At 41.0% G+C, this 12,121-nt stretch overlaps 1 protein-coding gene across 6 annotated transcripts in view; it reads left to right on the top strand.

The window, feature by feature from the left end:
• The window catches only part of LRRC7 (leucine rich repeat containing 7), a 285,490-nt gene that overhangs the window by 250,375 nt on the left and 22,994 nt on the right, over window positions 1-12,121 (top strand). For all 6 annotated transcript variants that reach the window (XM_020795263.3, XM_020795265.3, XM_078392975.1 and 3 more), the window contains 3 exons: window positions 399-620; window positions 2,038-2,130; window positions 6,348-6,422. In XM_020795263.3, the coding sequence (XP_020650922.2) occupies window positions 399-620; window positions 2,038-2,130; window positions 6,348-6,422 (390 nt within the window). The remainder of the gene's footprint in view (window positions 1-398; window positions 621-2,037; window positions 2,131-6,347; window positions 6,423-12,121) is intronic.

The raw sequence follows: 12,121 nt of genomic DNA on the forward strand, positions 1-12,121 counted from the left end.
ACATACTATTTACACAGGACTGCAATAAAAATAAAATGCTTTTAAGAGTAAACTGTGAAGTATAGTCTTCTCAAAGACCAGCCTTTCGTTGCTTTTGGCACTGTTACATCTTTTTATGAAAATATGTAATAACAGTATTGCTTACATTTAATAACTGGTTCTCTACATGTTTATTTTCAAATCTAGCTAAAGAAGTGATGTTGCCAATAAATTATTTGGTGTTGTTTCTAACAACGGTTTTTTTGTGGTTATGAGAACCAAACATCTCCATACTTGCTTTTTTCTTCTCTGTGCAAATTTTAACAAACTCTTTCTCCTCTCCTCTCCTTTCTTCTTCCTTTTTTTTTTTTTTTTGCATTGTTTTCAATTCACATAAAATGGGTTAACATGATACACAGGCAGGGAGCCATATCCAGACTCTGATGGGGTCACAGAGCCTACAGCATCGGAGCCGAGAGCAGCCACAGCCATATGAGGGCGGCATGAATAAAGTGACCATTCAGCAGTATCAGCCACCACTGCCGATCCAAATCCCTTCTCAGAGTACTAGGGCACCACAAGCAGGAAGATGTGTAATCCAAACTAAAGGGCAAAGGAGTACAGATGGCTATCCAGAACAGGTAAGCATGCATGATGAACTTCTTTCAGCCATGGAAGAACTTGGGTTCTTTTTTTAAAAAAGTTTAAAAGATAGGAGTTTTTTTGCTTAAAAGATAGGTTTTAATCTTTAAAAAGAATGTGGTGGAGTACATAGAGCAGTCAAGTAGTACTCGGGAGGTCTCTGTCTGAAACTCTGGCCAGCCATGGGAACTCTTAGGGGAGATGGATGAGGAGCAATGGCAAATGGACTCCTTAAATGTCTCACATACCTTGAAAACCATTTTAAGGCTGGTGTAATGTGAATGCGATTTGATGGCACGTAGCACATATCTATGAAAAAGAGTTTCAATATTTATGGTAGTTTGCTATTGCTAAATGAACAGGCATGCCCATGTAGATTATAAATGCCATTTATCATGTCTGTGGGCAAGTTCATCATTTATATTGCTCAGATGATAACATTACTATGGAGAATTTTCTGAGCTGTGGGCTAAATCTGGCATAGAGTTAGTACTATGAAACTCTTTCCCTTCCTCTTCTCCCCAAGCCCCATATCTACCCTTCCCCCCCCACACACACACACACAAAAAGGGATCCAAGGGATTTCCTGGCCTGATAGACCAGGCTTTGAGGTGAATAATACTGCAACATCTTGTGAAACAGGGAGTTGATCTGTCTCCCCTTTCCTCTGGATTGGACTGTTCTGCCACTGTAATTCTAGCACTGGATCCTGCATTTTGATATCAAGACAGATGATTTTACACTACCTACCATTCATAATACACCCGTGATTTTTTTATTATTATTAAAGGCTCCCCCACTCAATCCCAAAGCTCCCAAATTCTTCCTCAGGGCAAAATTCCCAGCATCTGGATCCAGTCTGTGCCAACAGGATTTTTCCCTAAACCTTTCTTCCCTTGAAAAAGTATACTAGATGGAAACAACTTTTTAAAATTAAATACTAGAATTAAAAATGTAGGCATGGCATAGCAAATACCGTAAAGACTACCGTGAATGTATGATATAGTTTGGGAAAGTGATGGAAGAATCATAGAGAAAATATAGGAAGATAATGACTGGATTATTCTGTAGTGAACAGTACATGTTGGCTCCATCCTAAGCCCATTAATCGTGAAGTACCTTCTGCCTATGAAGAATTTCTAGAGCAAACCATTTAGATGTTGAACTGCTCAAAACAAGTTTTAGTTTAACAACAATGAAACAAAAAGATGGCATTAAACCAATTCATTACACTCTGTTTTGCAAACTATACCAACATATGGCAAGCCATTTTCTTAAATAATGAATAAAATTAAATCTGAGGTTGTCTCATTGAAATAATAAAAATGATGCTAACTAACATTTGTCAGAGAATCACAAATTTGTCATTAATTTGATGCAAGCATTTAGTCGTCCCTTTGTGTTTTTTAACTATAGTTTTGTGTGAGGATAGAAAAAAATCCAGGACTTGGATTTAGTATCAGTGGAGGCATAAGTGGACAAGGAAATCCATTTAAACCTTCTGACAAGGTAAGACATTTGTGTTCTCCTTAAACACGTGTATCGAAGACATAGAATGTCAATATAACCGTTTTAATGTTGTGGTGAAAGGTTTAAATGCTGATGTACATAGTTGCTCCTTTGGCTTACAAAGAGTAGGCAGGCAGTAATAGAAGGAACATAATGGAACTATTTGATCTAGTGTTTGGAAACTTGCTTTACTTAGGGAGAGGGGTACCGACTATCAAATCTGTGCTCCTGCCCTCAAAAGTTACTATTAAATATTGGAACTAGGGTCGTTGACAACTCAGAATACAGTCTTTGTTATATTTTGCTCATGGCAGCCACCTGGGTAAATCAGTATCTTGTAAACTAGGGGCAGGGCTTCCAACATTGATTCACAGCGATCTAGTAGCAGCTAAAAATAACTAGGACTGCATGTGCTTAGGTCCATGCACCATCAGCTTGGGAGAATGATAAAGGAAGAACTGAAACATTTTCACAGTTCTACCCCTTTCTCCAGCTCTGCTTTCCTATTTAGTCAGAATAGAGTGTGCGGCCATCCTTGTTTTTCCAGATTAAGTTCTGTCTACTGTTTCCCCAGATGGGACATAGTTTCCAAGTAGAACCAATTCCCTACTCCCCAAGGCAGAACTTGACCTCCTTCCTATCTCTCTTTCTCAAGTTTAACTTCTGGTTTAGGGTGAGAAAGGAAAGGGCAGAAATGTATTGCCATTCTCTTGTATTGTGGGGACTTTGGACGGAATTTTGCTTTCCTTGTGGAGTCACTGGTGATAGTCTAGTCTCAGATATGGCCAATAGAATTAACAATTTAGTTTTCACTTTATCGATCCCCATGGGACAACACCCATTCATTCATAGTCAAGACTGCAAAGAAATGATATCAGAGAAAACAGGATATGTATTAAACCTCATGATCTGGATGACTGTGCTTCTCAATAAGTCCCATTGATGGACTTTGTCCTCCTCTCTTAATTGTGTTCCAAATTGCAGCTGTCTATTTTGTTCCAGAGAATTTAAGACATAATACCAATTACCCACAATGGCTGGTGCTCAGCTGAGTCGACACTAAGCCAACTGAAGCTGAGCTGAATACAAACCAGCATATGTTCCTGGGCTGGATGAAGCTTGGGTCTGGCATAATTCAGCTCTTCCCTCAACTCACCCCTTTTCTGGCTCTTCTGCTAGCTGTCTTTAGATGGTAGCTCTCTGAAATAAGCCAGCACAAGCTGGTTCTGCCAGCACAAGAGATGTTGGCCCATTTGTAACCCGGGCACATCTTTGAATTAAGATTGTACTGTTTATGGCACTTATTGAGAGCCATGTCAGTCTCTGTCTACTTAACTCTCAGTTGTTCCTTGGTGTCACCAAAGCTGAAAACCATGTTAATTTGTTTCTTTTTATGTAGGTCTATTATGCATTATTTTTCATGGATCTGAACTCAAACATCTGTATTTATCCATTGACAATGTGAGATATTTTAGACATGTTGCTATTCACTCTCATGAACATTGTGCTTATTCTGTTAGACTATAAATTTATATCTTATCTGTGTTAATCTACATTATTCATGAGTTCCCATACCATTTTAGAAGAAGAAACTATAGTAAAGTATGTATTATCTTTGATCGCAGCAAAAAAAAAATTTGCCTTGCAATACGGAGCTTTGACATCAAGGAATTTGGTTTGAATGCTAAACATTTCACTTTTCACAAAAATCCACTTTCATTGACCCCAAGCAATCTTCATTTCAACAATTAATTGTGTCATTTTTCTACTGCTGTTGTTAAACGATTTGGAATTATAAATCTATACTGGTTGTTTGCAAACTACCTAGAGATTTACCAACCAATCCAATTCTGTTTCTGTTTGTCCCTGACATACATCTTAATTACAACATCAATTTCTAAGGTAATACAATACAGTAGTTCAGTTAGGGTCAGTACTGTGAGTGGACTGAAGCCAAAGCCCATCATGAATATATCTTCATGGTGAATAGAGTTAGTCTTTTTATAAGTGCATCTACTATACATTTCATTCTTTCATAATTATAAATTGTTTTAAGTTGTTAACAGTTCATTAAGGGGAATTAAAGAAAATGGAATTGCTCAACCCAGTGGTTTCTTAATACTTGTTCATTTTGACAAGGTTACTAAAATCGTTATGTATTATTTTTTTCCCCCCTGTGTTCTAGAAGTCTGGAATATTTCTTTAATCATTTCAGATCTTTTGGGAGCCCTGCCCTATTGTGTTTTGAACTGTAACCTCTCTAATTCCTCAAATTAACCATTTCAGTTGCCTGGAATTGGTGTGCTTATGCACATGCACACATGCACCCTTCTGTGTGAATGACTCTTTCCATGCACTGGAACATATTGATTGAAATCCAGTTAACACATCACAAATAGAGATGGTTCATTGATTTGGTGATTTGAGATTTGGTTAGTCAGCTCCTCCATAAGGAGGTCTTCTCTGGTTGTGACTTACTACTGGATTTCAGACATTATGTATATTATACTGACTGAAATCCTTTTGCTTTTTTATGCATGCAGAAGGCAAATAACAGAACATTATGTTGCTTCTAGCTGGCAATTAAAGAGTCACCCCTGGGAGTCCTAAGTGTGCAACAAATCACACATGTGCCTTGTTGAGAATCTCAGCGGTGCCAGCTAGAAGTGACTGAATGTCATACATGTGTAACAAAGCAACATGATTTCAGCCATTGTATCACATTACATTAATATGTTATATAATATTGTGTTCCATACTATTTTAAATGAGTCTTATGGTGCAGTGATTAAACTGCAGTATTGCAACCAAACTTTGCTCGCAACCTGGGCTCAATTCCAGGTAGGTAGCTTGAGGTTCATTCAGTTTCCCATCCTTCCAAGGGCAGTAAACTGAGTACCCAGCTCTCGGGGGTGTGTGTGTGTGTGCGCAATGTGTAGCCTGTATAATTAAATTGTAAATGGTCCAGAGTGCTTTACGTGCTATGGTGTGATAATAAGCAGCACACTTTGCTTTAATATATTGACACAAGTACAGACAGTGAAGCATATAAATCCAGCTTTTGATTAGATAGCCTTATCATCAGGCTATGCACCACTGTGTTGCGGGTGCTGCAGAAAAAACAAATGAAAGTTTTAAAAAAATCATGGTAAATGCCTTCTTTAGCTCAGGATTATTGTCACTATATGTACCAGCACACAGTTGGGCCCAGGTGAGAGTTGGCCTAAGTAACTTCCAATTGCTGTAGACGATGGAGGGTTTGGATTCCACACAGCTTCAATTGGCCTAATGTTGCCTCAGTTAAACCAAATCCATCTTGGCTAATTAGAATTGTGTCCCAAGTCCTGTTGTATGCTAGTTTAGTTGCTTTGAGGATTTTCAGAGAAATTTCGTGAACTTGCTAAGAATCCAGTTGCCATGAGACAAAAGGTTAGGGAGCTTTGAAAACTTCCTTTTCCTCTACCAAAACTCCCTGATTCTCCCAGCCATGGGGACTAATATTCATGCTGGCTGAGAAATTCTGCTATTTTCTCAAGCTCTGGGAAAAACAAACATTGTGTGAGGTCTTCTAGTTTTTTGTGGCTTTGGATCTAGTGCAGCTTTTCATTATTTTTATCACAGAAGCCTGAAAAAGGCAATCCTGTGTTAGTTTTTTTAAAGGAATGAACTGTGCTATTCTTTCAAGTGGGAAGAACTATACCTTCAGTACAAGCCACTGGTTCTTTTTCTTTGCTTTTCTTTAGTTTTTAGCTATTTATTCCTAAAAGCAGCTGACAATTTTAAAAGGATTACTGTTTGTTCAGAAACAGCAAGAGCCAAACAGAAGATAGGGTTAGGTTGTATGTTGTGGAAGAATGTTGAAAACTTATAAAACACCACAAGAAAAACATAAGCAGTGCGGTTTTGGAGATGTTTCCTTTCAATCCAGTATACAGAGAATAAGAGTGTAGATTGATTTATCTATAATTTACATATGGCTTCATAGATAACTCTATAATGGCTTTTATAGGTAAGTTCTTGTTTCTGGTGGCTTGCTGATTCTAAATTGTTATGAGATACGACTAATATGCAACCTTAAGATTCAGCAGGGGGTATGGCTATAATTAGTGTCACAAATAGATTGATTCATCCATTCAGTCATTCATTTACTTCATATACAAACCTTTAGCCTAGTTCTTGGTAATAGTATCCTAACCTCTGTTACTTCTGACTTATAGGGTATCTTTGTTACTAGGGTTCAGCCTGACGGACCAGCAGCCAACCTGCTCCAGCCTGGTGATAAGATTATTCAGGTAGGTTGGAAATTCTATTTGACAAAAGCATGATTTCATTACAAATATTCTTCCATATATGCATGCTGCCAGATTTCTGTTTTCCCTGCCTGCCTGCAGTAAATTTCCTGTTGTCCCAGGTGGAGATTCAAGGGCTGCAATGATCACAATCTGCACTGATGAAACTGTTTCCCTCATAAGTAGATGTAGATCCGGAGGTCAATGATTATAGAAGAAGGACTCCTTAGGAATCCTCAGATTCCTTAAAAGGCCAGGCTAACTGGGGAAAGAAAGATGGAGATAACATGCCCAGAAAGGAATAGGTTGTTTGCTTTGCAGCATTAGAGTACTGGTTACACCTTTAGCCAAATCATGGGCAGGGTCCTACATGCTGGAGAGCGACCTTTACTACTTCATTGTTGTGAAACATCACTGAGGAGATTGTCACCATGGATGCAGTTAACATATGCAAGTTTGCCTTGTATTCCTTCATACGTGTCTTGCATCAGTGGGATTTAAATTGAAACCAGCTGAAGGGCTACTTATGTATAATCAGTGTCAGAAAGAGTGGTAGAACATAATCCACAACACATTTTTTCTTGTTAACGCAACTGCTTGGTAAGAAAAGTTAAGGTAATGCAAAATAGCCAGATGTTTTGAGAAAAATGATTATATTAGCTTTTTAGATTCCATATCTACATACTGTAATCACTGGGATTTTTCTGTTAACATTTATTTATTAACTTGAGTTGTGCAGAGTGTTTGTGCCAGCACATGCATACATTTCATTCATATTTCTTTATACTTAAAACCAAAATTTGCACCCAAGTGAGCGGTGAACATGTATCACTCAGTTTATTGAAAGGGAAGTGCTATACACATAAACACACCTGGTTCATTTTCGATTGCTTTTTGTTTCCTTTGCTTGTATGTTTAAACATTTCTCATGCTTATTTTTCACTATTCACTGTTATCCTTCAATATTATAAGTATAAGAAAGAAGTGATATAATAGCTATTACAGTACGAGATACTTAGTTAAATCATCACAAGCCTGAATTCACCCTTCTTAATCAGACACAGGTATTCTTTGCAAAAACAAAGAAAGAAAGAAAGTTGCTCTTTTGTAGTTTGTCTTCGGCTATAATTACTTAAATCTTGCTTTTGGAACAATAAAAGATGTGTCAGTGGTTAACATTTCCTTTTTAGAATCACTTTAAAGCACATCCAGTCCTGTGGTCTAGCTGAAGCAGGAAGGCAGGAACACCATAACATTTCAGTTTCTAGTAGTGAAGTGTTATATACATGTGAATGTATATTGGGATGCAGTCAGACAGTGGGAAAGGTATTACCTGATTGCACCAGAAATTGTCACTTTAATGGGAGTGATCAACTTTAAAGCAATCCTTCTGCCAGTAGCCCAACAGTACAGATCAAGGCTGACCTGCATTTCTCCATATGTCATGTGATCACCTGAAAAATCACATTGGACCACTCCACAAGTAGTCCAAAATGCAATCTACTGTATTTCTCTGTGTGATCACACTCTTATACTGGTGGTATGATTACTGATTTTTAAGTCTTGGCTAGACAAATAGTTGAGGGCTCAACCATCTTTAAGCCCTTCAGACGAAATGCAAAAAATTAAAATACTATCCTAAATCAAGTATTTTGGTATCTGTTATTGTCCCCAGGTTTTGCAACCTCTCAATTTCAGAGCTCTATCATCTGTATAATGAGCCAGAGAATTGCAAGACAAATAGTCCTATTCACAGTTCAGTTAAACTGAACTGCTTGGATGTAGCCAATGTGACCCATTTATTCTAAGTATGCATATTTATGCATAAATGCTGGTGAAATCAATAGGGCTTATTTTCAAATCTGTGTATTAATAGTTCTGCACTGATTCTGTTGAATTTAATAGTGGTCTGGAGCATAAACTATATTAAACACAAGTAGGCTTATTATAGCACAGGTTCAGATTCTATTATGAATTTTTGTATGGATTTGCACAGGTAATTAGTGAACAAACCACATGTAAAAATGTGAAAAAATATTTCATAATGTTAAAAAAGGATGAAAATTAACTTCTCCTTCGTGGTCTCTGTGAATGCACACTAATGGGTTAATCTGTGCTCGAGCAGAGCAGTCTCGGAAACTTCCACAGCTTTAAGCACTTGGTGCCAGGACCTCCCCTACACCTGACTATATAACTCCGCCACTGGCACCTACCCCTCAGTTCTTTTTTCAACCGCTGCTGTAGTAGCAGCTCTGTTCGGAATTTTGCAAGTAAAAACAAATTCTATTTCTTATCTTTCCTTTCTTTCACCTCCCTTATTCTTTCTGCCTGGGGGAAGAGAACCAGCCAGCATTAGTTGTTCTTTGTGAAGGCTTTACAAAGCCTTTACAAAACCGGCTTTAGAGCCTCAGGGCTTTTTCTCTTAAAGACATAAGATCTCTTTTACCTTCTTAGCAAGGTTACCCCCAGGCTCAAGAGCGACAGCTTTCTACCTGTTTGCAATCTTCCTCTTTCTATCAAAAAGAAGCGGACAGCATCTGAGCTTCACCCTTGGAGGAAGAAAGGGCCACCTACAGCTCTGGCCGCCATCCCCGCTTGTCAGTGACTCTCCTGACATGGGGTAAAAGTTTCTGTGTGAGGTTGGCGTGGAACAGCCCTCTTGCAGCAAAGGGCTCGTTCATATAGCTGTCAAGTCTGCAGCAAGTTGGACACTTGTAGTAACCCCAGGGTTACCCTTGGAAGAAGAAAGGGGTCCCTGCAGCACTGGACGCCGGTCCCGCCTGTCAGTGATTCTCCTGACTGGGTTAAAATTTCTGCGGAGGTTGGCGTGGAACAGCCCTCTTGCATCAAGGGGCTTGTTCATACAGCTGTTTAATCTGCAGTGAGTTGGACGTCTGCAGCCCTGCCCTTGAAGAAGAAAGGGCCTCCTGCAGCGCTGGTCACCTTCCCTGCCTGTCAGTGATTCTCCTGACATGGGGTAAAAGCCTCTGCATGAGGTTGCCGTGGAACAACCCTTCTTCCTGGGCTCGTTCATACAGCTAATAATTCCGGAAAAAGCTGCGTGCCGAGACAACATACGGTAAGCCTTGGTTTTGCTTTTGGGGATGGAACGGGCTCCCTTCAGCTCCTGCTGCCAGCCCTACCTGTCAGTGATATGCCTGACTGTGGTGACACCTTTGGGTGGTTTGGCATAAAACAGCCCTCATTTATCAATGGGCTTGTTCACACAGCTGCTATTTCCAAAATCAGCTAGGTGCCAAAGCAAGAGCTTTCAGGCAACATTTGGCAGCCCTATCTTTGCCTTTAAAAAGGGAGGGGGGGTGCAGCTTCCACTACTAACCCTGTTAGTCAGTGACATTCCTCTCTGGGGTAGCACTTGTTTGGTGGCTCATAATTTGGCACAAAACAGCCCTCTTTATAAATGGGCTCGTTCACACAGTAGCCTGCGGTTCCATTTCAGCCACTGGCACCTGCATAGGCTCATAAGGAAAGGACTCATAGGAGTCAACTCTAAAACCCTACTACTGTCAGGTAGACCCGAGTAATCTTCCTCAAGAGGGTCCTATCACGCTGACAAGTCCCTTTTATCTGGTACAGGAGCTACGAGCCTTTTCCGCCACCTTTTCTGCCACCACTGCCACCCCACTCCACCTAGCACTGTTCTGAGCCACAGGCTAAGGAGTGTTTTGTGCCTCCACCTATGCCTCAAAGGTGTAGTGCTCTCTCGAACTCGGCTCTGGCAGCAAAAGGTTCACGGGTTCAACCTAACCTGCTGTTAACTCTTTCAGCCTTCTCTGTCCCGGCAACGGTATTGAGACTGAGTTTTGTCAGCCTCATACTAAGAAAGACTGTTCCCCTAATTGTCTGAATGACTTACCTTATTTAGCTGGGACTCACAAGAGTCGGAAGGGGAGGAAGACTTCCAACGAATCTTCCTACTCCCATATCAGTTGTCACCCTCCTTACCGTTAACAGATAAGGAGCTCTTTGGTTGGCGTTTTTATTTTCTGGCCGCCATGTTGCCAGCTACTCCTCTGCAATGGGTGCTTATCATCACCACTTATTGAATTTGGCATTGCCAGTTCTGCGGGTAACTCCTGTGCACCTTTACAGTTAAGGCCTCCCATATCTCTAGGTGGCAATGGGGCGGGTGTGTGACAAGTGCATTGCTGCTCGACATGCCTTAAACCAGCATCCAAACAACTGACGGGTTTAGGATCTGCCGTTTCTTGGTATACGCCTTTCAGTCAGAAAGCTGATGTTATCCTTGATAACCTGCCTAAGCCCTGGAAGGCGACATGGTCAATTTCGGTGCAACAACCCCAAGTACCTGGTGATGCTCCTACCAGCCTAGGGCATACTGGGAATGTCAAAGGCCTCAACCCCGAAGTTACCAGCTGCCACCCCCTAGACATGTGGGCAGGCAGCACCTGACCAACAGATCTGCAGGCAGGACCGCAAAACCGAGCGGTCTCTTTACTGCACCTGACATCTCTGTCGCTGACCCGTCAGACTGCCAGGCCCCTCGTCTTTCCTATTGGTGTTCCTTCATGTTTAATACTTGGGTACTCTATCATAGCTACCGGCTATGCTATTGAATTCAATATACTTCACTGTCATAGGCCACGTTATGGCCACCACCACCACTACCACCAAAAAAAAAAAAAAAAAGGATGGAGACCTCTGACCCATCCTTGATTTTGAAGGCCTGGATTCTTTTATTACTCTATGTAGATTCCGTATGGCTTTCTTGGACTCTGTTGTTCACATGTTACATCCAGAGAGTTGGTTGAATGCTTGTTTTCATGATGGCATCCGGTCAGGCCATCAACGGTTTCTCAGGCTTTCTGCAGGGGGGAATCACTGTTTACCCATAGCTGGATAACTGGCTCCTGGCCACTGAGTCCAAGTGACAAGCTGGTAAACACACGTCCTTGACACTGTCCCTTTGTCAGCATTAGGACTGAAGGTCAACATAGAGAAGTGGACTTTGCAACCTACACAGTGTGTAGATTGTATTAATGAGACTTTGGATGCTTTCTTGAAGCAGGGTTTCTCTTCCCTGATGATAAGTCTGTGAAATTGCTTGTCTGTGCCACCACATTACCCTTGGCCACTGGTAGCTGGCCTTCATGTCATTGTGCTGGAGCTCCTGGCATACACCAAGGCCTTCTGGGCCTCTGAGCCCCTACTCCAGGGTCGGGTGGTCCAGGTTGCAATACCACTGCAGTTTATTATATAAACACCTTCTCTTTCACACCATTGACCTTTCGGAATGGTGTTATGCTTGCCACATTTATCCAGTGTCTGTACATTTCACAGGCAAGAACAGTTCTGAGTAGACCATCTCAGCAGACTACAGTCCTGTCCTCATGAGCGGGCTCTTGACAATGCCATCTTTCGCCGCCTCTTTCATTGATGAGGGATTCCATACAGAGATGTTTTCGCATCCCAGATGAACAAGATGTGTGACATGTGCTGATCCCGAACTGGCATCAGCCATAACTCCCTAGGGGATGCTTCCTGATTAATTGGTCATGGAGCCTCCTTTACAGATTTCCACCTTTCCCCCTACTTCAAATGATTGCTGTTCGAGTCCAACATGAGAGTGCAAATGTCATGATTGGTCACCTCGCTAGCCATGGTTCTCAATCCTGCTCCCATGATCTGCAGAATACATCAGGCTGCAGCTGGTCCCTCAC

Source organism: Pogona vitticeps, chromosome 4 (genome assembly GCF_051106095.1).
Source record: "Pogona vitticeps strain Pit_001003342236 chromosome 4, PviZW2.1, whole genome shotgun sequence".
Classification (NCBI taxonomy): domain Eukaryota; kingdom Metazoa; phylum Chordata; class Lepidosauria; order Squamata; family Agamidae; genus Pogona; species Pogona vitticeps.